General features: G+C 39.3%; 1 protein-coding gene across 1 annotated transcript in view; it reads left to right on the top strand.

Moving 5' to 3' along the window:
• Positions 1-22,352, top strand: part of MAN2B2 (mannosidase alpha class 2B member 2) — a 62,754-nt gene extending 40,402 nt beyond the window's left edge. Inside the window, exons 14-19 of the mRNA XM_089691599.1 lie at positions 1,934-2,044; positions 2,152-2,344; positions 7,757-7,888; positions 15,029-15,141; positions 15,832-15,955; positions 18,516-22,352. Of these exons, the coding sequence (XP_089547725.1) occupies positions 1,934-2,044; positions 2,152-2,344; positions 7,757-7,888; positions 15,029-15,141; positions 15,832-15,955; positions 18,516-18,604 (762 nt within the window). The 3' untranslated portion in view covers positions 18,605-22,352. The remainder of the gene's footprint in view (positions 1-1,933; positions 2,045-2,151; positions 2,345-7,756; positions 7,889-15,028; positions 15,142-15,831; positions 15,956-18,515) is intronic.
• The last annotated feature ends 208 nt before the right edge of the window (positions 22,353-22,560 follow it).

Here is a 22,560-nt window from a genome sequence, read left to right as displayed (position 1 = left end):
CCATTCCCTTATTGGACAAGGTGGAGGTTGTGATGTCACCACCCTGCCTCTCCACCTTGTCCAATGAAAGAAACACAGTAAAGCCTTCTTAAAAGAGAAAGTATTTACGTGCCTCATTCTATCACAAATTTTACAGATTATTGCACACTTTAGTATAGTGGGCAAAACCATGCAAATCATTCCTTTATGTCCATTTTGCCAACTGTACATCCAGAACTGTCGGTTTACAGCACAGCTACAGCTGATTTATTCCAAAGCCGATTACAGTTCTTTCAGGTTTGTTGGCCATCAACACCACTGTATATTACCATAATACATACGATCAATATTTATGCAGGCTCTGCTTACTTTCTAGTAATTTTTCACAAGAATCGTGCTTGTTCTATTGCCTATAACAACCAGGTTATTAGGCTTAAGTTTAAACGCAAATGTTTTTAAGTTTTAATTTAAGTGCTGATTGTGTCCTTATTAGAAAAACTTCCTCATTTCCTGTTCAGGTGACATGGGCGGAAAATGACAGGATACCCCATGATTGTCTTTTGAAATCAAAGCAGAGAGGGAGGGAAAAATCTAACAGTGACGTACACCTGTTACAGCAGAGGTGGTATTTTCTTGAATTTTGTGAGATTTGATTTAACTTTGTTGTTTTATTGGAACAGGAAGTGAGGAACAAACTCCCAAAATGGAGACATGGATAGAAATAAAGGAAAATTTGCAGCTCTTCCAAAATCTAGTAAAATGTTTACCCTTTTAGCTAAAGATGTGTGAATGTCATTAAGAGCATATCCAGCATTTCTCAACTAGGGTTCCTCCAGAGGTTGCTAGGGGTGTCTTTCACAGTGAGCCATGGTGGATTGATATTTTAAAGGTACCTGCATACTTCTAGCACCAATACCACTTGGTAAGCCATTGGTATCGATACCACTAATGCAACCTCTCTTTTCATTTTTCAGATTAGTAACTACTTCTAGCTGTAATCATGTTAGAGGACTTTGTTGTCTTTTAAATGACCACCACTGTAAGAAGTCTTCCCATTGAGCACCAACTTGGTTTGGCCTACAGTTGTGTTCAAAATAATAGCAGTGTGTTGAATAAAGCTCAAAATCCTTCTAATAGCTTTTATTTGCATACACACAAATGCATTGGGAACACTACACATTCTATTCCAAATCAAAACATGAAGAAAAATATATCAAATTTGTGTTCTTCCTCTAAAAAAAAATTGAAGAAAAGTGAATATTAGACGGTTCAAAAAAATAGCAGTGTTTGTATTCTTCTTTACAAACTCAAACATTCACTATATAAACTGAAAAATGTTTGAAGATGTTGCTTTCCTTTGAATCACTTAATGAATATTTAGTTGTAGCTGAGCAGCCTATCATTTTCTGCATTTCTTTATATGTTTCCCCTCTCCAATCAACTTTTTAATCAAGGTACGCTGTTCTTCTGAACAATGTCTGGAAATTCCTCAGAATTTTAGAGAGAAATACACTGTAACCAGCATGTACAACATTTGCTGCCTTCCTTCCTTAAATAAGGGCAATAATTGCCACCTGTTTTTCAAAGAATGAATGACCTCACTAATAGAACTCCACACTGCTATTATTTTGAACATGCCCCTTTCAATTAGTGATTCAATTACACAGAATCAGCAGCATGCATGTCATGACTGTTGGGTCTGTTGGATTTCTATTACTCTACTACACCTGTAAGTAAATTATTTGCCATGTAGAAATATCATTTCTACCAAAAACAGTGATTGATCAGGTTAGTGATGTCTGACTGCTATTATTTTGAACACAACTGTATGTAACGAGAGCTGTAGATATAATGATTTTAGTAGAATTTCCCTGAGACCTGAACATCATTTCAAGAGTCCCTTGGTAAAAAGTTTGAGAAAAATTGCCTTGGACTTACACGTCTTCTCTCATAGAATTATTACCCAATGGTTCGTATGGCTTATATAGAGGATGAGAACACAAGACTAGTCATTATGGCTGAGCGATCACATGGAGTCTCCAGTCTGGAAAATGGCCAAGTGGAGGTATCATTAACTTCTTAAAAACATGCACTATGAGTCCAAGTCCAGAGATGTACAATGTGCTGAAAATTGAGCTTATTTTGTTTTTTGAACATTAACTTCTTCTCTAGATCATGCTGCATAGGAGACTGTGGAATAACCTGGAATGGGACTTGAATTACAATCTGACTTTAAATGACACTTCTGTAGTAAGACCAACTCTTTGGCTTCTGATGGGATCAAAGACCGTAACCACTTCTATGTACCAGAGATTGGGCCTGTCTCTAGAACATAGGCCGCTGGTCATGTTTATTGCTTTTAAAGGTAAATTCTTGCTATTATAACATAATTGTTACTGTGATAAATTGTACAGATCTGATAGCTATATTTTCTGAATTCAAGTGTATCAGCCAACAAAGGGAGAGCCACAATCCTCCTAACACTGAGAGAAACTGTAAAGCTAAAGCAATGAACTAGTAATCAGAAAATGTATAATGAGCAAACTTGACTTGACTTTTGATGCCAGTCATGCAAGAATGATTCCATTTAGGTTGTCACTAGGACAAGAATGGAGTGTAAATCTTCCCATTGGAGACACTTGTTCCTGTGACAGCTGTCTAAGAGGGGATATCCAATACTCTATAGAGATATTTTTTACCAATTCCTGTTGTGTGTAAAGGCCAAGAATAATCTCCCACAATGGAACACATGTGGCAAACAAACGGCAGGGTTGTTATTACTTATTCTATCCAAAATGAAAAAAAATTGTGGCTTCAGTGCAACATTTATGAACATTTCTGGATGGGAAGGGTGAATCACATGTCTGACTCATTCACCTATGTCTAAATTTCAGATTGAGCTATTAAGCCAAGTAAACACCAGTCTTTTTAAAACAAAGACACTACAAACCAACAAAGGTGTGGCAAATGTGAAAATGAGCCTAAAGTGCTGCTTTCTAATTATATAAAAATGAAGCATTCATATACATATGCAACATTTCTTATACACTGGACACCTAAAAGTCACCAAGAAAAATTAGGGCCGTGGTGAACAAACTTCAGTGGGCCACCAAGCTTGCATCAGTTTAAAGCACTTCTAGGATCATTCTAGGTTTATTACAGGTGCATTTGACCTGTTTCAAGCTGCGTTTGTGTTCCCTTAGACTTGTGTAGAGAGGAAAGCAAACTAAAACATTGAGCTATACAAGGCCGGTGCTAGATTATTTGTGCCCTAGACAAGACCAGCTACTTGCACCCCCCATAAAAAAAAATAAAACTACTCCACTCCTTCTAGTACACATCCTCTTTCCCCTTTAAATCTTTCACTCTCCCCCAAATCCCTCCTCCTAGCAAACCCCCCCAATCCTCCCTCCTAGCACGAATCCCAGCACTAATCCTCCCCCCCCCCCCCCATCATCCCTCCTAACAAAACCCCCCCCCCATCCTCCCTCCTACCAAAACTTCCCCCCAATCCCCCCTCCTAGTACAAATCCCCCCCCAAATCTCCCCTCCTAACACAAATTCCCCCAATCCCTTCTCCTAACACAAATTCCCTCTCCTAGCACAAATTCCCCCAATCCCTTCTCCTAACACAAATTCCCCCAATTCCTTCTTCTAGCACAAATTCCCCCCTCCTAGCACAAATCCTCCCAAACCCCCCCTTCCAGCACCAATCCTCTTTCTTCAATCCCCCCACCTAGGGCAAAGTTTCTCAAATCCCTTCTCTAGATGAAACCTCTTCGAATTACCCTTCCCAGCATATAATCCTCCTACCTTATCCAAATCCCCCCCTTAGCACAAATCCCCCCAACCACCCCCTCCTACCCAAATCTCCCTCCTACTCCAAGCACATATTCCCCCATTTCTTCTGCTATTACAACCCCCCCCCCCCCCCCGATCATCCCCATTTCCCTTCCCAGCACAAATACCCCCAATCTCCCTTCCTGCATAAGCCTCTCATCCCAGAACAAATGATTGTTACCCACCCCCTCACACCTTCATTGTGCACAGTTCCCCCGGCCTGTACACTAACCCTCCCTCCCCCGAACATACAGGTAGGAAACCAGGAAGAGGTATGAGTTGTGCTTTGCTCTCACTCCTGTCAGTGGAGGGATCCTCCATACAACAGATGACACAGAATCGCACTTGGATTGGGCTGTACACAGGCTGTACAGTTTAATTACCCCGTCCCCCATCTCCTTCAATGACCGTTCATCTCTCGGCAGCAGGGAGCCAGGAAATGAATCAAACACTGAACATGCTGTGTCATCTGCTTTGTGGAGGATCACTCCACTGACAGGAGAGGAGAGCACAGCCCACACGTCTGACTCTCTCCTGTGATTTTCCCCTTGCAGGCTTTACTGCTCCAGGCTGCTCTCCCCTTGTCCCCAGCCATGAATATGCGGATGGGGGAAGGCACTAAGGGGCCAGATACAGTGTCCATAGAAGGAACGGCCTGGGGGGGGGGCCAACAAAGGAAATCTTGGGGGGGGCATATCCCATCTCAGCACAACCCCCCCCCCCCCAGATCCAGCCATGGCAGGGAGTGTGCCCTAGTGGCGTAGTGGTAGCACCGACCTTGGATTTATATAATAGTTACCTGCGTCTGATCTTCACTCTTTTCCAGGTCTACTGTTGCCAGCACAATCTTCAGCACTTAACACTTCTGGATGTTTCAGACGCTTGTGTCCCATTCTGCAAACTGTTTTTTCACCCTGCAGCCATTACAACACTATTGTGTCCCAGTGGAGAGCCAGTGAACCTATATCTGTAACACTAGGATGTCCCGGGGACACAGTAGTGAAGTACCAGCTGGCTGGTAGACTATAGTGAACAGCAAGGTGCCCAGGCATCCAACAAACCCAGAAGTGTCAGATTCTGAAGATTCTGCTGTAGCTCTGCAGAAGTGCAATGATTGGAGTCTGTGGTATTTGATCAGGTGGTTGTACTTTTCCTTCACAGAATGTTTTTCTTATTTTTAAATCGGTAACAGAGTGGGTAAAAAAAAATTAATTAATTTGGCCTTCCCATCCTAACCCTATAAATTGTACAGAACCTTTACACATTTCCTTTAATATATTCATTTCACAGGCAAATTAAGGAGAGGATAGGTGCAATTAATCAATTGAAATCAATTGAAGAGACCAGAGATGGAAGAGAGAAGGAATTCTTTTTTTTTTGTTTCTTTTTGGTTTGAAGTGTAGTAGGATTCGAGTCTTCAAAGCATACTGTTCCTCATCATGGTGGTAAGGTCTTGCCACCAGCTAAAGTTGTGACAGCAATACAGTGATGCTGGCCTCTAGTAAACTTATTTACATTGTATGGGAAATGCACTCCAGAGAGGAAAGCAAAGGAATTGAGCTGACAGCAGAGCCTTGGCTGTCATGGTAGGCCAGAGGTGGAGATGATATCCCCAAGGATGTAATCCTGCTCTACTACAGTCAAAAAGACAAAATGTTTGTTTAACAGTGTTAGCACTGTTACAAAACTTGCGTATTCTATGTATCTAAGTTCCACCAATATAGAGATTACTTTTTAGTATTACATTGGTGTGTTAAAGTGTTACTAAACCCAGGAGCCTGCATTTACTATATCTGTTCTCCCACAGTACACACAACATGGAAATGCAATTATTTTAGTAAATATAAACTGCTAGATACCTTTTCTCATCAGCAGTTAGAGCAGTCTTGTGACTTCTATCAGTGTCCAGCAGAGCACTAGTTAAAGCTTGTAGGAGGAGTTTTCATTCTGCTGTAGGAGGATGCAGAACCCCTGACCCTATGTCTGGACAGTGCTGATTGGCCCTGTGCTGATCGCATGCACTCTCCCAAGAAAAAAAACTGAGCATTTGCAAAGTGACTCCATATGATATACAGTCATGGCCGAAATTGTTGGCACCCTTGATATTTTTCCTGAAAATCAAGTATTTCACACAAAAAAGGTATTGCATTAACACATGTTTTGCTATACACATGTTTATTCCCTTTGTATGTATTGGAACAAATATAAAACAGAGGCAGAAAAGCAAATATGACATAATGTCACACAAAACCCCAAAAATGGGCTGGACAAAAGTATTGGCACCCTTAACTTAATATTTGGTTGCACACCCTTTGGAAAACATAACTGAAATCAGTCGCTTCCTATAACCATCAATAAGCTTCTGACACCTCTCACCCGGAATTTTGGACCACTCTTCCTTTGCAAACAGCTCCAGGTCTCTCTTATTGGAAGGACACCTTTTCCCAACAGCAATTTTAAGATCTCTCCACAGGTGTTCAATGGGATTTAGATCTGGGCTCATTGCTGGCCACTTCAGAACTCTCCAGCGCTTCTTTGCCATCCATTTCTGAGTGCTTTTTGACGTATGTTTGGGGTCATTGTCCTGCTGGAAGACCCAGGATCTTGGACGCAAACCCAGCTTTCTGACACTGGGCCCTACAGTGCGACCCAAAATCCTTTGGTAATCCTCAGATTTCATGATGCCTTGCACACAGTCAAGGCACCCAGTGCCAGAGGCAGCAAAACAACCCCAAAACATCATTGAACCTCCACCATATTTTACCGTAGGTACTGTGTTTTGTTCTTTGTAGGCCTCATTCCGTTTTCGGTAAACAGTAGAATGATGTGCTTTACCGAAAAGCTCTATCTTGGTCTCATCTGTCCACAAGACGTTTTCCCAGAAGGCTTTTGGCTTACTCAAGTACATTTTGGCAAACTGTAGTCTTGCTTTTTTATGTCTCTGTGTCAGCAGTGGGGTCCTCCTGGGTCTCCTGCCATAGCGTTTCATTTCATTTAAATGTCGACGGATAGTTCGCGCTGACACTGATGCTCCCTGAGCCTGCAGGACAGCTTGAATGTCTTTGGAACATGTTTGGGGCTGCTTATCCACCATCCGGACTATTCTGCGTTGCAATCTTTCATCAATTTTCCTCATCCGTCCACGACCAGGGAGATTAGCTACAGTGCCATGGGTTGCAAACTTCTTGATAATGTTGCGCACTGTGGACAAAGGCAAATCTAGTTCTCTGGAGATGGACTTGTAACCTTGAGATTGTTGATATTTTGCCACAATTTTGGTTCTCAGGTCCTCAGACAGTTCTCGTCTCCTCTTTCTGTTGTCCATGCTTAGTGTGGCACAGACAGACACACAATGCAAAGGTTAAGTGAACGTCTCTCCTTTTTATCTGCTTTCAGGTGTGATTTCTATATTGCCCACACCTGTTACTTGCCCCAGGTGAGTTTACAGGAGCATCACATGCTTGTAACATTCTTATTTATCCGCAGTTGTGAAAGGGTGCCAATACTTTTGTCCAGCCCATTTTTGGAGGTTTGTGTGACATTATGTCGAATTTGCTTTCTTTCCTCCCTTTTTTTGTTTTGTCCCAATACACACAAAGGGAATAAACATGTGTATAGCAAAACATGTGTTAATGCAATACGTTTCGTGAGAAATACATGATTTCCTGGAGAAATATCAAGGGTGCCAACAATTTCGGCCATGACTGTATCTTATCATCAGATAAGAGGGGGACACTGGAAGAAGGGGAGGATCAGAAAAAAACTGGATCAAACAGCATTTTTACACAATGCGCAGGATTTACCCCTTAGGTTCCACAGTGAGTACAATATGCATGCTTTACTTCATATACAGACAAATTTTATTGTTGTGGGTTTAGTAACACTTTAACTTCTTGTTAATAGCCTGTTTTATCTAATAATAATTATTGCCATTCAGGAAAATCATCAACTGAAAAAATGCCATCTGTCCCCATTGTATTACCACCCAACATTCACCTTCAGATCCTCAGTGTTCCTGGCTGGAGGTATTCTTCAAACCACACAGAGCATATACACAACTTCTACAAAGGTATGTCTTCTACAGCATTGTCAAACTCTAAGTGATCGCTTGCACAATAAACATGATGGTGACTGTTGTCTTCACAGGAAGTCAAGGTTTAACACAGACCATTCGTTACAATTACACAACCTCCATATTGGGAACAGGGAGGAATTTTGTGTCTCGTTTATTATTACTTCTTCCCCAATGTTTATATTGCAGGGTATTGTATAGTATGCAGGTATTGTAGAGTATTTAAAACAATGTCAAAGTAAATAATAATGAATTAATCGGAGTGGCGATCTCATTCTTTCAATACCCTGTAAACGTTTTTGGGACTCTTTGAGATATCATTGTTGACAGCTGCCTCCAAACGTCAGGAATTGTACTACCTACAGTGCTCAGCATAAATGAGTACACCCCTTTTGAAAATTAAGATTGTAATCAATATCTCAATGAACATAAGAACAATTTCCAAAATATATTGACAAAACGGAGTTATATAGAACATTTGTTTAGCTCATTACATGAAAGTAAGGTTAATAATATAACTTAGATTGCAAAATCTTCAATGTTAATCAAATAAGTTGATGCAAAAATGAATACACCCTACAACAAAAACTATTACATCTAGTATTTTGTATGACCTCCATGATTTGTAAGGACAGCACCAAGTCTTCTAGACATGGAATGAACAAGTTGCCAACACATTGCAACATCTATCTTTTTCCATTCTTCAAGAACGACCTCTTTTAGAGCCTGGATGCTGAATGGAGAGTGATGCTCAACTTGTCTCTTCAGAATTCCCCATAGGTGTTCGATTGGGTTCGGATCAGGAGAAATATTTGGCCACTGAATCACTTTCACCCTGTTCTTCTTCAGAAATGCAACAGTGGCCTTAGATGTGTGTTTTGGATCATTGTCATGTTGGAAAAGTGCACGACGACCAAGGTCTCGGAGTGATGGTAGCACCTTCTCTTTCAATATAGAGCAGTACATCTGTGAATTCATGATACCATCAATGAAATGCAGCTCCCCGATACCAGTAGCACTCATGCAGCCCTACAGAAGGTCACTGCCACCACCATGTTTCACTGTAGGCACCATGTATTTTTCTTTGTACTCCTCACCTTTGCGACGTCTTGCAGTTTTGAAGCCATCCGTTCTAAAACCATTTATCTTTGTCTCATCACTCCAGAGTACAGAGTCCCAATAGTCGTCTTCTTTTTCATCATGGGCCGTGGCAAATTCTAGGCAGGCTATTTTGTGCTTTAGAGAGCCTTCTTTCGTGGCACCCATGCATGCCATTCGTCTGCAGTGTACGCCGTATTGTGTCACGGGAAACAATTACCCTAGTTTGGGTTTCTACTTCTTTACCTAAACTGCACTGAACTTGCATGGCAACTTTCTTCAATCCTTCTCATCAGAAAACGCTCCTGTCGAGGTGTTCACTTCAGCAGACGGCTCTGTGAGATGGTTGCAGTTCCATCTTTGTTAAATTTTTGTATCACTTTTGCTACAGTATTCTGACTGATAAGTAAAGCTTTGCTAATCTTCTTCTTCGCCTTCACATTTCTTGTGTAAAGAAATTATTTTCTTTCTCAGGCCTTGTGATATGAAATGGGAAGGGGTTTTCTTTGTAAAGTAATGCCCTTTTATAGTCAACTGTCTGCAGGACACCTATTTAATGAATAATTAGACTCGCCTGTAGTTGAATTCTTGTTAATTACGATTTTATTGTCTAAACTTTAGCTTTGCTCCTTTCATTGGGGTGTATTCATTTTTGCAACATGGTCTTGAATGCATTTGTTAGGAAAAATACTTTTTTGTGTGTGAAAATTAACAAATCTTGTTTGCAATCAATGGCCCGCATTTGTGGGAGTATTTTGTAGTATACTGTTGCATAGAAAATGTTGATTCTGAAAGGAAAGGAAAGGTTTTCTGACAAATCTGTTGGGGTGTACTCATTTATGATGAGCACTGTATCCTCTTTCATTCAAGGGGCCCAGCACTCCTATAATACACATGTATTTCTGTACCATTGTTTATATTGGGCACAAAACGTAAATGGTTACAAACATGCTTGCTATGTGTAATAAAATATTAAAGTACTGCATGATAACAAATTGAAAATATATATGAAAAAATGATTGAACTTCACTATTTTATATCTGTAACTTTCCTTGAAAGTGGAAGGTGAGAAAACAAATAAGAGATTTAAAATGAACCTGTTGTGCCTGAATCTAAAGCTGGCCATACACGTACTGTATACTGTAGATTTCTTTCATTCAGCCTGTATTCCTGCTAACAGTGGAGATTGACGAATCCTCCCTCCAGGGTTTTGTATTCTGACATCTGCCGTCGCAATAATCAAACAGTATAAACAAAGGGCAACTGCCCCAACCTATAACTGGCCTTCCCAGCAAGGAGCACATGGGAGGGCAATGCATGTCAAACAACAACAAAGCAAAATTGTCCTGCCTTACAGTTCAAGTTACAAAAGGGTTCAGTTTGCTTACACACGTATTTGCAAATATGTGCAAACTAAACCCCTGTTTCTAACTGTTAGACAGAACAGTTTGGTTGGTTGCAGGCTGGTCCATAAGTTGAGCTGGGAATTTTTCTTTGTTGTTTTTTGACATGTGTCACCCTTCCATGTGCTTCTTGCTGCGAAGGCCAGTTATAGGTTAGGGTAGTTGCCGTTTGTTTGTATTGTTGGTAAGTTGGTGGGAGGGTGTACTGGACACCTTTGCTTCCATTGTGCTATATGCTGGGTGTCCAGTGCGCTTCTGTGCCTTTAAGGAGGGGTGGGCTCAACCAGCCAGCCTGCAGCTGGTGGAATGAGTACACAATAAGTACTATCTAGTAAACAGGCAGTACTGTCCTGGTCCAAAATAAACAAAATAGTGATAATATCTCTTGTGTGCTAATAATAAAACTGCTATCTCATAATAAACTAACTGTGCTAAATAACAAATTTCAAATATTCATATTTCAATGCATATAAATTCAATCAACATGAAAAGCAGATTAATCATCTGTGTTAACCACTTCCAGTCCGGACACTTTTACCCCCTTCCTGTCCAGAGCAATTTTCAGCGTTCAGCGCTATCACACTTTGAATGAGAATTGCGCGGTCATGCAATACTGTACCCATATGAATTTTTTACCATTTTTACAATTTTTTTGAGACAGATAAAGCTTTATTTTGGTGGTATTTATTCACCGCTGGGATTTTTATTTTTTTTGCGATGTAAATGAAAAAGTCCAAAAATTTTGAAAAAAAGTGTTTTTTTTTAATAAAATTTTGCAAATAAATAATATTTCATCATAAATCTTGGCCAAAATTTATTCCGTTATTTTTTTAGTAAAAAAAAAAAAAATCCAAATTAGTTTATAACCAAAAATTATAATTTTTAAACATTTTTTTTTACATTTTTATTTTATTTTTTTATATTATTATTTTATTTTTTTTTTTTTTTTTACATACTGTCACGCTAGCAGTACAGTGTCACCATGGGGACACTGTACTACTTGTGGGGGGTGATGAAGAATTTTTTTTTTTTTTTACACCCATATAGGATGTAAAAGCAATCATTTCTCTTTCTCTCTGTCTGCATTCTTGCAGTCATTGAGAAGTACTGAGTGAGCTGTGATTGGTCACAGCTTGTCACATGGTACAAGGCTGTTGTGAATAGCGTTGTACCATGTGACCTCTGTGATCATTCACAGATTTCACACGTAGTAAGCAATGATGTCAGAAGTGACATCTTGCTTACTACTTTGCATGTGATCACTGATTGGCCAATCAGTGATCACATGATTGGGACCTCGTACAGAGGTCCTGCCCGACGATCGGTGTTTCACTGTGTCCAGAGGACACAGCAGGCACCTTATCGCGGTGCTGCGCGCTCCCAGGGAGCGCGCACAGCTAGAAATGGCGGGTGCCGTTTATGAACGGCAACCCGCCCCTGGACTGCCACTGCCCTGCCATTTATAAACAGCAGGCGGACGGCAAGTGGTTAAATACTGCAACTGAAATTGTGAAAATACTCAAAAGTGCTATTATATCTGGTATAAGCAATACACAAAAGTCTCTGTGAATAAATATATAATGATAAAATCAAAAATCCTCTACTGTGTGCGCCGCACACAGTGTATACTCGCCGTCCACCGGGTGTGTAGTTACGGCGTAGTCCCTCTCCTACGCATTATGCCACAGGTCCACGTGGCTTCATCAGGGGGATGCGGCATACACAGCAGAGGATTTTTGATTTTATCAAGCGCATATTGTTTTTAAATAATGTGAGTGCATTACCAGGCACACAATAAAGATTACCTTAAAAAGGAGAAAGCACTATATTCCTCTTTCTTTATTTATTAACTCTGCTACAGAGGATAACCGAGGATAGGGGAGAAGGAGGAGAAAGCAGCACTGGAAGGAGAGAGAGATCCCAACAGGGATACTGGAATATAAGGAGAGGATTACCGAGAAGCTCCTGAGGGATATCCATCCATTATCCATTAGATGATGCCACAAGTGTTCCCATTGTGAACAAAAAGCATAGTAAGCCTATCTACTAGGCTTACAGGGAGTTGAGCGCACAGCAAAATCTTAATAAGGAGTCACAGAAATTCACCAATTATATTTTGGATCATAGTACCAGTTTCAATTTGGGACTCTCATTATATATTTATTCACAGAGTCTTTTGTGTATTGCTTATATCAGATATATTAGCACTTTTGAGTATTTTCACAATTTCAGTTGCAGTATTTAACACAGATGATTAATCTGCTTTTCATGTTGATTGAAATTATATGCATTGAAATATGAATATTTGAAATTTGTTATTTAGCACAGTTAGTTTATTATGAGATTGCAGTTTGATTATTAGCACACAAGAGATATTATCACTATTTTATTTATTTTGGAGCACAGCATTTTTTGAATTTTATAAGAACATATACACATTTAATGAGGATGTGAGTAATGCCAGCGAACCATAACACATATTAATTTAAATCACAAGTGACTCACAAGTAATTCTGTAGAAATATTTCAGTACTGTCCTGTGCTCTACAAGTCCCAGAATTTAATTATGGAAACTCCCTTCTCACTTTTATTGCAGCCTTTGCATATGTTTGGAAGATTGCCATCTTCCACTTGGTATTCAGGTGATTGGGGACATAAGGAGTGAAGGGAAATCTTTCCAATGGGGAGACTACAATACAAAACACTCTCTTTTAGCAGAGGGGACCATGGTTAGTCCTACCATCAGGTATTTATTGCTGCCTCTGTCCCTATTGGGGAGATGTTGCCTTGCTCCCTTTGTGGTGACCAGGACACAGTAGAAGGTTTCGCTTCCCCAGGGGACATATTGTCAGTTCCTCTATTTTTGCTAATGAGGAGTATTTCTACAAGGTTATGGAGGCATGATGGGTGGATATTAATGGCGATAGGTATACATGTATGTTTTTATAGTAATAAATTGTCTTTTTGGTAGGACAAGACTTTGCTTTATGGTCTTGGTTGTTCTTGGTATATAGAGTATTTATTTTATATATTTTGCATAGTAACTGTCCATAGAAGTCCATTAACCACATGCCGCCCAGCCACTGTAGAAATACGGCGGCAGGGCGGCACGGCTGGGCAAAACCACGTTTTAAAACGTGTGTTTGCAAAACAGGTAGGGGGCGTGCACGAGGCATGCCACCGCCCTACCTGTCCCACCGATCACGGCCGCGGATGTCAGTCGCCGGGTCACAGCTGTTCATTACCGGCTGTGTCCCGCCGATTAGCGGCAATCACTGACAGAGAGCAGGGCTGCAGTAGCTCTGCTTTCTGTCAGTTCCCTGTCAGCTCCTGACATGGTGAGCTGGAGAGAAGAGTTTATCTCTCCTGATCAGCATGTCCCCCCTGTGCAGTACACACCCCCACCCCCTAGTAAAACACTCCCCTCACACAGTTAACTCTTTCAGTAAATAAAGTTAACCCCTTCCTCCCCAGTGCCATTAGTACAGTGTCAGTGGGTTTTTTTTGCACTGATCACTGTATTGGTGTCACTGGGGATGTCCGTGACCCCAAGTCAGTTCCCCCCCAGTGTCAGAATGTCTGCCGCAGTCCCGCCATAAGTCGCTGATCGCCGCCATAAGTCACTGATTGCCACCATTATTAGTATAAAAAAAAATAAAAAATCCCAGTATCTTTCCCGTCATTTGTAAACGCTATAACTTTCACGTAAATCAATTAATTTACACGTATTGGGTTTTTTTTTTAGCAAAGACATGTCGCAGAATGCATTTTGGCCGAAATTTATGACGAAATTTGATTTTTAAATTTTTTTTTACTGTACATGTTTTATAGCAAAAAGTCCAAAATATTGTTTTTTTTTTTTCAAAATTGTCAGCTTTTTTTTTTTCAAAGCACAAAAAATAAAAATGCACAGGCGATCAAATACCACCAAAAGAAAGCTCTATTTGTGTGAAAAAAGGACATAAATTTCATTTACGTACTGTATTGCATGACCGCGCAATTGTCCGTTAAACTAGCACAGCGCTGTATAGCAAAAAAATGACGTAAATTGCAGTATCTATACCATAGTTTGTAGACACTATAACTTTCACACAAAGCAATCAATATATACTCATTGGGATTTTTTTTTACCAAAAACATGTAGCAGAATACATTTTGGCCTAAATTTATAATTAACTTTGAGTTTACCATATATTTTTTATAGCTGAAAGTAAAAAATATTGTTTTTCTTCAAAATTTTTGGTCTTTTTTTGTTTATAGCGTGAAAAATAAAAAGCGCACAGGTGATCAAATACCACCGAAAGAAAGCTCTATTTGTGTGAAAAAAAGGATGTAAATTTCGTTTGGGTGCAGCATTGCACGACCGCGCAATTATCAGTTGAATTAGTGCAGCGCCGAGTAGCAAAAAGAGGCCTGGTCATTAAGGGCGGTAAATCCTCAGGAGCTCAAGTGGTTAACAGTAGATTTTGGATTTTGGTCACCAAGACAGCAAGTGATCAAAAAAATTCTCCCCAATGATGTACAGACAAAAAAAAATCTAAAAGAGCCTCTGTCTCTTTCTCCCTCTCTGTTCTTAAATTAAAAAAATGGAGATGGAGTACCGATTTCTCACACAATTTTCTATGAATGCTTGCAGGTAATAAACAGAAAACTGCTGCAGATTTTCATCGAGTACTTCTTAGGATTCAGCACCTCTATGAGGCTGATGAAGACCCAGTTCTCTCCAAACCAGCTAGTGTTAACCTCAAGGTGGGTTCCACTTCCTCACTGCTGCAGACTGTATCCTGTGGTTTATATACAGAAGGCACAGTCTTTAACCAGTGACACAATAGCATCTATAGGTATGAATGTGCTGAATTTATTTATGATTTATTTATACATCTTTCAGAGTTTGGGGGACAGACTGTGGCCAGTGGGAGTAGAAGATGCCTCAGCATCAATGGGAGTAAAAAGTGCTACAAGCTTGGTGGTCAGTGGGAGTAAAAAAAAAGAATATATAGCACCTGTGGCCAGTAGAAGGAAGAATAGTGCACAGGAAAAACATCAGGCCAGCACAAGTTTGGCTCCTCTGCCATGGCGGAGACTCTTTACATGTTAAAAAAAAAAAAAACTGAGATGAGAAGGGCATGTTATAATACAACACAGCATGCCAACTTATGTCATTGCACATGTGTTTTCCTGCTCTCTCACATACATTGTAGTGCGAATGGGCCCTAAGTCTTTGATTTTCATATAATTTCAGCTACATGTATCTGTAAATTAGTTAATATGCTTTAACATGTGTTTTTCTCTAAAAGGCAACCTCTCCTTTTTTTTGAGCACATATTGCTCAGGGTCATTTTAATAATATTTGTCTTCTGATATTCTATATAATATAAAGTAATTTATGGTTTTTCTTTTAAGGTAGAATGAGTGTAATAAATATAGTATTGTGCTTAGTCTCTTTTAAAAGGATTGGGTGATGTGACATTTGTGGAAGAGCGTTCGCTTACTGGAACTTGGCATCTAAACACCATGGAGAGATGGCAATGGAAAACCACACAGCGCACGATGAAGACCAAAGGTGAGTTAAAGGAGACGGTCACTCAAAATGTTTCCTTTTTTTTTTGCCTTTTACACAGATCTTATATTAATAGAAAAACAAAACTTAATACTACATTGATGCATTTGATTTTTTAAGTAGCACAAAAAATTAAAAGAAGAAGCCAATTCTTCTCTTCACTTTTTGATATGAGTTGATAACCAATAGAGTGGCGTAAAAATATCAGTATGTGCCACATCCTAAGAAATTATGCCATAATATGAAAAAGAACTACAAATATTGGGACTTTTCAGGTTCTACTTTGGATCAAGACATATGAAATGACATCTGTTAAAAAAATAAAGTAGAAATAAAGGCTAAAAATGTTTGAGTTTTGGATAGAGTGGTGGAGAGGAATTAGATCCCCCCCCCTTCAGTTTTTATTGCTGTCTGTGTCCCCAATAGGGAGATTCATCCTCTTTGTCCTTCTTACCATTATCATCAAAAGGGAAATTAAAACAAAAATGTCAAATTTTGAGTTGTCCCCAAAACAGTAATAGAGATGAAACTTTCCAGTGAGGACATTATTTTTGGGGACCTTGGTGACAACAAGGATTTCCCTTTCTTTGGAGGAAATTCTTTTTACTTCCTGTTTTGGGTATGGGAGTGGAGCAAAATCTCCCCAAAAGGACACAGATGGCAATAAAAGGAAAAGAAACGGGTTATAAACCCCCCTTTTCATCAACATGACATTCCTTTAAAAAAAAAAAGATTTAAAAAAAAAATCTAGAATCTGTATCTAGATATGCCTATAACTATCTTAAATGATCATGTCACAAATATAGTATCAATAAAAAATTTTTTCAAACTAGTACCCTTTTTCATCCTCCATATACAGTGCATCATAGGCACTAACTAAAGTGGTAGTAAACTGTACCAAAAAAGAAAAAAAATGGCCCCCGTTTAAATCCTAATGTGCTAGTATGCATGCATGCGTTTAATGCATAGTTCTCTTTTTTTTCGCAATTGAAACAGTCTAGCAAACTTGGGGTGATGCAGGAGGAAGTATGTTAGAGTCATATAGTAAGTTCTGCAGCTTAATAAGAGAACAAAGGTATTTTTATATAGTACTAGTAAACATAGCAGCAAAAGTAAATTTAAAAAAAAATTTAAAGCAAAACTAAATTTCCACTGTGTGTGGGTGCGCTTCTACCATAATGTGCAAGTATGCATTGGGGTTGATTTACCTTGAGAGGACAAAATCTGGTGCAGCTTTGCATAGTAGCCAATCAGCTTCTAACGTCAGCTTGTTCAAATAAGCTTTGTCAAAAATACCACTGTATAACATGTGACAGGTGGTTCATCGGAGTGGACCTGAGACCGTACGGGGAGTGTGAGACCAGGAAACATTCCTGCACGAGGATCTTAGCATGATTGTGCTTTTGATGGACCACCTGATACTCCTCCTGAGTGCCTCAGTTAGAGAGCTGCTTCCTTGCCACTGAAACACAGGAAGAATGTATAGCTGGGCATTGCACCCAAGAACTAGACGACACTAGCTTAGGAGCAAACTGAAACTGAACTGAAAATTCACACACAATTTATGCCACACACAATCAGTTAAGAGCTTGATTACATTATCCTAAACAATGCAAACTGTAAACAGTAATATCATCAGTACATCTAATGAACAGCTAGCAGCTAACAGTAACTTAATTAAACAGTGATCTAATTAATAGACAGCTAATCAACAGCCAGGCACCCAGACCAATCAGGGACCCCACCCCAGACAGTCCGGCAAAAAGCCCACAACCCTGAATACACAAAGTACATTACAAATACTTTCTTTCATTTGTTTGGCTTTTCAATAAAGAAGGTAAGCTTTATTATCTTTTATTCAGAATTAATCCAAGCTTTGCTCTCAGCGTTCATCATTAGAGAATGATCCGCTCTTTCCATGAGATCAGGGGCTGAACTGAGCTCTTTTCCATGCTCTGACTGGGAGAAGCAGACAAAATCCCTGGTCTCCTCTATGAGCCATAGTCAGTGGGTAGAAGGCTAGCCCTTAGTCCCCTCCAAAAGCTCCTGTCCCGATTGGGTCTGTCACAGTGCTATATTGGCATACAGAACCAGATGAACAGAGGAAAGAGACATATTAGGAGAATAGTAGAAAAGTGAGGGAAGGAAAAGATAGAGAATTTAGAACTAAGTGTGGTAATGGAGAAGGTGGGTGAGGGAGGGGTCCACTCTAATGAACCACGTGCCATGTGTTATACAGTGGTGTTTTTGTCAAAGCTTAATAGAACAAGCTGAAGTTAGAAGCTGATTGGCCACCATGCACAGCTGCACCAGATTTTGCACTCTCCAGTTTTAGTAAATCTCCCCGCTGTCACTGTACAGACTCCTGTGCTTCACTTTTGTTTAAGTTTGAAGCAAACAATCCTTTTTTTCTTTATAAAAACCCCTGAAGATTGTACACCGTGATAAAATGCAGTAGATTAGTTTAGCGGTGTGCGTTTTATGATTTTTTTTTTTAATGTCCACCGCTTTGGTCTGCTAACTCATTAACCACATGTGACAGGAAATTCTTTTTGTCTTGCAGATCAAATGCAACCTGCAAAGACCCTAGAAGACTTTGTTCTTACTGTAGAACCAAAGGAAATAAGAACTTTATTTGTGTATTTTCGGTAACCTTCACCAAAGGAAGAAGGTAAAAGGGTTAAGTGACTACTGATAACTGTAAAATCCATATTCTAAATGGAGCCACGCTTGTATGGCAACTGGAATTCTTGTGTGTAGGTTTGCTTTGCAGCCCATAGTTTGATGCTACTATGTTAGGTCAAAAGGCAATTAAAGGATATATCAGGGAGTTTTCTTTCTGGAAACACAAGACTGCTGTTCATTTGGAAAATATCCCTTCTTAACTCATCACCTTAATTGTAAGTATGTCCTATTCTCATAATCGGTTTAGACTTTTAATACTTATGATGAATCTTTTTTATGTATTGTTTAACTGCAAGCAGTGTGACTATCTAAATTTGATTTGGTATCAACCTCTTGCAATCTCATGTACAAGACCTATTTGTAGTACTTCACTGCATAGGAGAAAAATTAGGTCTCTTGCCCTGCCAGACAGGGTTGTGCTGTGCGTGAAAACTGTGTAAATCTCAGGAATAAATGGGTGGAAGCACAATCCTTAGGTATACCACCTCTAATATACATAATTTATCTGTGTATTTAGCAGTTTGCTATTTTGCATTCTTAGCATGAAGGTAAAAACCCCCTTCAAACACCCCCCCCCCAATACTTACCTAAGCCTGATTGCGATCCATTGCTGTGCACAAGAGTCAAGGCTTTCCTGGGACTCTCCTTCCTCATTGGCTGAGACACAGCAGCGGGAGCCATTGTCAACCACAGCCAGTGAGGAGGGATCAGGGGGGTCAGGTGGAGCCCCCTCTGTGTGTCTCAAGAGCAATCACATATGAGTGCCCCCAGAGCATGCGGCACTCAGTGGGGGGGGGGGGACCTGAGAAGAGGTGGATTGGGGCTGCTCTGTGCAAAACCGTTACACAGAGCAGGTTAATATTCCTTTATTATTTTTTTTTGTTATAAAGGAACCTTTTAATATCACTTTAAATGGAAAGTTGTACGTAGTCAGATTTGGAGGTTGTTTACCTTCTCTTAAAAAGCTAGTTGCCTGAACATTTCTGGCTAAAATACTTTGTGAGTCACTGACCTGGAGCAATCAATGCTGATCAGGAAAGTCAGGACAGTCAGTCATTCATTGGGATCCCATTAGTTGGCATCTCTGCCTAGGCAGTTTCTCAATATCAGTCCACCAGGATATGCATGCCATTGGTTAAATGACTGGGCACTAGTGGGAGGCAAGTTACACTTCTTATGGGACATTGCACTTCCTTAGTACTTTCTATGATACCATGCAGTATAATGTATGTTAAAATACAGATGTATTTAAATTTTGTTCTGTAGGTTCACTTAGACTACGTAAATTGATATACAAATTTTTTATTCAATTAAAATACTGTAGTTCATTTACATATCAATTTATCAATATGTATTTCTGATGTTGTATCTATTAATATTTGAAAAAATTGTTAATTTTATGAATGTTTGCTGTGTTTTTTAAACATAAAATACTGCATTATCTCTGCCATATTCTATTCTTGCAGAATGTGTGCAAACAGGTTTTTTCTTTTAGTGGCTTGTGTGTCATGAATCTACAAATGCACTGGATATTTAGAGACATTGAACTTTGTAATTTGTTGATTTACAATACATTGCACTACTATGATATAATATTGCAAATACATATATTATTTTAAATATATTTTCAAATATTTACTTTTTTTTTTAGAGTGCTATATGCATAATATGACAGTTGCAAGGTAAAAAAAAACCCCATATAGAATTAAAGTGTATAAATAACCAAACTTTTTTTTAGTTTAGTTGGCATAGGGAAGTGTTAAAAGCTCTGACAGGTTGTTTTTGCCACCATGTTCTGTCCCTGAGATGAAACAGGTAGTTAAAGGAAATCTTCCAAAATGCATGTACTACTGTCCCTAGAACATAATGGAGTTCCCATCTTCTCTTGTTCCAGGGATTACTCCTAAATATTTGTGTTTCCCCTCATTTTCTGTTTTAGTGACAGTGTTCACCAGCACAGATAGAGGGGTGATTCTCCCATAGAGAAACAGGAATAAAAACGTCTGCTGAAGTTTTATTTTTGTTTATTTTTTAATGTTTTTCCCCCATTTATTTTTTGTGTGTAGTTTATGTGATGTTTTTTAACAGTAAGAAAAAAATGTAAAAAATTAACAAACATTTTAAAGAAACCAGTGTATTTGTGTTTTCACCTTATTTAATTTATAGTTCTTTTTTCTTTGCCTAAAGTAATAAAATACGCACAAAATAGGAAAAACATGAATACATGTAATAAGGTGCATTCTTGTGCACAGTCTTTTAAAATATTTTTTTACTTCTTACTGTAAAAAAGTGAAATAACAAAACACACCCAAAATTAAGACAAACAAATCTTGATATTTTAGCATGTTTTAACACTTGGTGCATAGTTGCAAACGTTTCAAAAATGTTTTTAGGGACACCTTTTTTTCTGTGTCCAGAAAGCCATTTTAGGCAGATCATGTACTTTAATTAGGTGGGGAATGTATTTATTATGGGCATATTATTAACATATTAATTTATTTGTTGCTGGCGTATATATAGAGCGTACAATTTATACAGTGCTTTATACACTGTATGTAACATTACACCCCCACAATTTTTCTGCCCTCCTATGATATCTCTGACACCCCTACAAGTTCCTCAACCTTCCTGTAAGGAAGGTCTGCCTATCCATGACCGTAGTGGGACACCTCCCAGCCAATTGCAACTGCAAGCCTTGCTTGCTTCACCTTACCCAGGGATGTTCTCAGTCCCTAATGAGTCCCCAATGAGAGCGCCAGCCCCACCGCCGCTTGAAGAACATCAGCTGCCAGGGAAGGGGGGTGGAGGTAGGGGGAGGGATCTGTACCTGTGTTCTCCCTTGTTTTGTGGGCACTGTGACCCCGCCACCACAAACACAGATGCGGGCACCCGCGGCACTGCTGTCTGTCTGAGCAAATTTGTTTTTGGGAAAAGGTCAGGTCGGGACAACGGATCAATATCCGTGCCTATCCTGGCTAATTCGTGACAGTTGGCAGCTATGTTGGTGCATGCTCACTTTGCTGTGATCACCGTGTCATTGCAGACATATTGATCAATGGCTTTGTTGACACACAATCATGATGCACGTTCCTACCATTTAAAGGGTATTTATTCTAATATAATTTTGTCTTTCATTTTCATTTATTTGCCTTTCATTTTCATTGGATGTAACATGGGTTAATGTGAGAGGATTTGTGTGCCTACCTTTTATTAATATCAATTTTCTAAAAAAAATTTTAATTACCATTGGTGCTAACAGTACTGCTCCTGTCTGTACTATGTGCCACACATAGGGACAACATTTTCAAGACGCAAGTGTGCTTTGCCCATCTGAACAATAGTTCTGGATTACAGTTAAGGGAAATGACTCAGTAAATGTACAAAGATTAGTCTAACAAGCAATAGGTAAGGGGTAGTGCCCACAATCTACAGGAAATGGTGGGAAGACAGACGAGAGTGTGCAAAGAAAAAGCCAGGTAAAAGCTATTATTTACACCTCTGTGTTGTTCATGTGGTACAGTTGCGCTGCAGTACTTTCTAGATGCTTTTAACATGTGCTACCATTTTATTCCTATAAGGTGCATTTTGCTGAAAATCACACTTAAAATGCAGAAAGCAGAATGTTTTAAATGTACAGCTTTAAAAATCAAACTTTCATTTTAAATGTGCCAAACACATTCCAAGTGTGTTCAAATAAAATGTGTTCAAAGTCTTATAGTTTTGTTTTATTATTTATTTATTTCAGGTACTTATATAGCGCCATCAATTTCCGCAGCGCTTTACATATATATTGTACATTCACATCAGTCCCTAACCCTCAAGGGGTGTATAATCTAAGGTCCCTAACTCACATTCATACATACACATGCTAGAAGCAATTTAGACAGGAGCCAGTTAATCTACCAGCTTGTCTATGGAGTGTG

Source organism: Staurois parvus, unplaced genomic scaffold, assembly GCF_062004578.1.
Source record: "Staurois parvus isolate SC_StPar_1 unplaced genomic scaffold, SC_StPar_1.0 ptg000564l, whole genome shotgun sequence".
NCBI lineage: Eukaryota > Metazoa > Chordata > Amphibia > Anura > Ranidae > Staurois > Staurois parvus.
This window is presented reverse-complemented; position numbering and strand designations above follow the sequence as displayed.